Consider the following 1489-nt stretch of genomic DNA (forward strand, 5'->3'; position numbering starts at 1 on the left):
GTGATGGTGTGGCGGGCCAGGTCCACCACCCGGTCCACCTGGAAGAGCTGCAGGTCCTCCTCGTCCAGGGCGATGTCTCCCAGGAAGGCAGCTGGGGTGGGGTGGGGGGGAGGAGGTGTGAGCCCCCCATGCCTACGCCAAGGGGATCCCAAACCCCATGGGGGCTGGGCTCCCCGCACCCAGCCTCTCCCCAGCCCCTCCACAGCTGGCAAGGCCCTGAAGAGGAAGGCAAGCCCTTCCTCCTCCTCCTCCTCCTCCCTCTTTCCTCCAAATGGGGGCTGGGAGGGAAAGCGAGCGTGGTGCTGGCCAGGCTCCCCCTGCTCCCCAGCCCGCTGCCGTGTCGGCTCTCCCAGCAGCTGGAGCCAGCCCCGCGCTGACATCTGGTTTGCATAAAGCCCGGTCCATCACTTTTTAGGGTTTCTGTTCGTATTTTGTGTTGCAAAACCGCTTTCTTTCCACACTTCGCAAAACCCCGCGCTGGGCTCGGGACCCCCCTTCCTGCCTGGCTCCTGCCCCCCCAGCCCGGTGCAAGCTCCAACAGCCCCAGGATGCTCCAACAACCTCCGAGTCATCTGCCACCGTGAAGCAAAGCCATATGGCCTGGGAAGCTCCCACTGCGCCCAGCGCCCGCGGGAACGGAGCTGGCCAAGGGGTGTCCGTCTGTCCGTCCGTCTGCCGGGGCCGTCAGCCCCCCCAGCACTGCTCTGCTACGGCTCCCATGGGGCTGGGTGTGCAAAGATGCTTCAGCATTACGGGGCCAGAGGACATAACCCTGCATAGCCTTTCCTCCTCCTCTTCCTCCTCCTCTTCCTCCTCCTCTTCCTCCTGCCCCGCTCTCTGCCCTCCCGTGCACCACGGCCTCCTCGCTGTGAGTCAACGCTGCAGGATGAGGCTCCCGGCTCCGGCGCTTGGCTGGCGCTGAGCCCCGGGGACCCGGCTTTTGCGGAAACGCCATGGCCCGAGAGCAAGGGCTGGCTGAGGTCATGCCACGCCGCTGCGCCAGCGCCGGCACAGAGGCTCTGGATGCGGCCAGCGTGGGGTGGAGCTGGGTTTCTCACCCGGGTTTGTGGGCACTTGGGGCGAAGGGGTGGTCCTGGGCACCCCCTGGCCTGGCCAGCCCCTGGGGAAGGGCAGGGAATCGGCAGCGGTGGGGAATGGGGTGGCTGGACCGCTCAGGGGCTGCCAGAGAGCAGCGCCAAGTTCATGCTCCAAGCAATTAGCAAGTGGATCCCAAAAGAGCCACTAATTACAAAAGCGAGGCGAGACAATTAGGATAACCCTGACAACTCCAAAACAACCAGCACGGGGCGAGAGGACCAGCCTGGCCATCCCAGCCCGACCGGACCCCGTGCCTTTTCATGGCACCGAGCCCACATCCCCTTCCAGCAGTGGAGATGTAGAGCGGTTTGGGGTGAAAGAGCTGCATTTCGGGGCTGTCCCCTGCATCCCGGTGGGCGCATCCCAACAGAGGAAGCCCCGGGGGGGAGGG

At 65.3% G+C, this 1489-nt stretch overlaps 1 protein-coding gene across 1 annotated transcript in view; it reads right to left on the reverse strand.

Moving 5' to 3' along the window:
• Window positions 1-955, reverse strand: part of BMP1 (bone morphogenetic protein 1) — a 15183-nt gene extending 14228 nt beyond the window's left edge. Inside the window, 2 exon segments of the mRNA XM_035896120.1 lie at window positions 1-91; window positions 835-955. Of these exon segments, the coding sequence (XP_035752013.1) occupies window positions 1-91; window positions 835-955 (212 nt within the window).
• Window positions 956-1489: the final 534 nt, after the last annotated feature.

The sequence above is a fragment of the Egretta garzetta genome, unplaced genomic scaffold (genome assembly GCF_000687185.1).
Source record: "Egretta garzetta isolate BGI_Z169 unplaced genomic scaffold, ASM68718v1 scaffold366, whole genome shotgun sequence".
Lineage (NCBI taxonomy): Eukaryota > Metazoa > Chordata > Aves > Pelecaniformes > Ardeidae > Egretta > Egretta garzetta.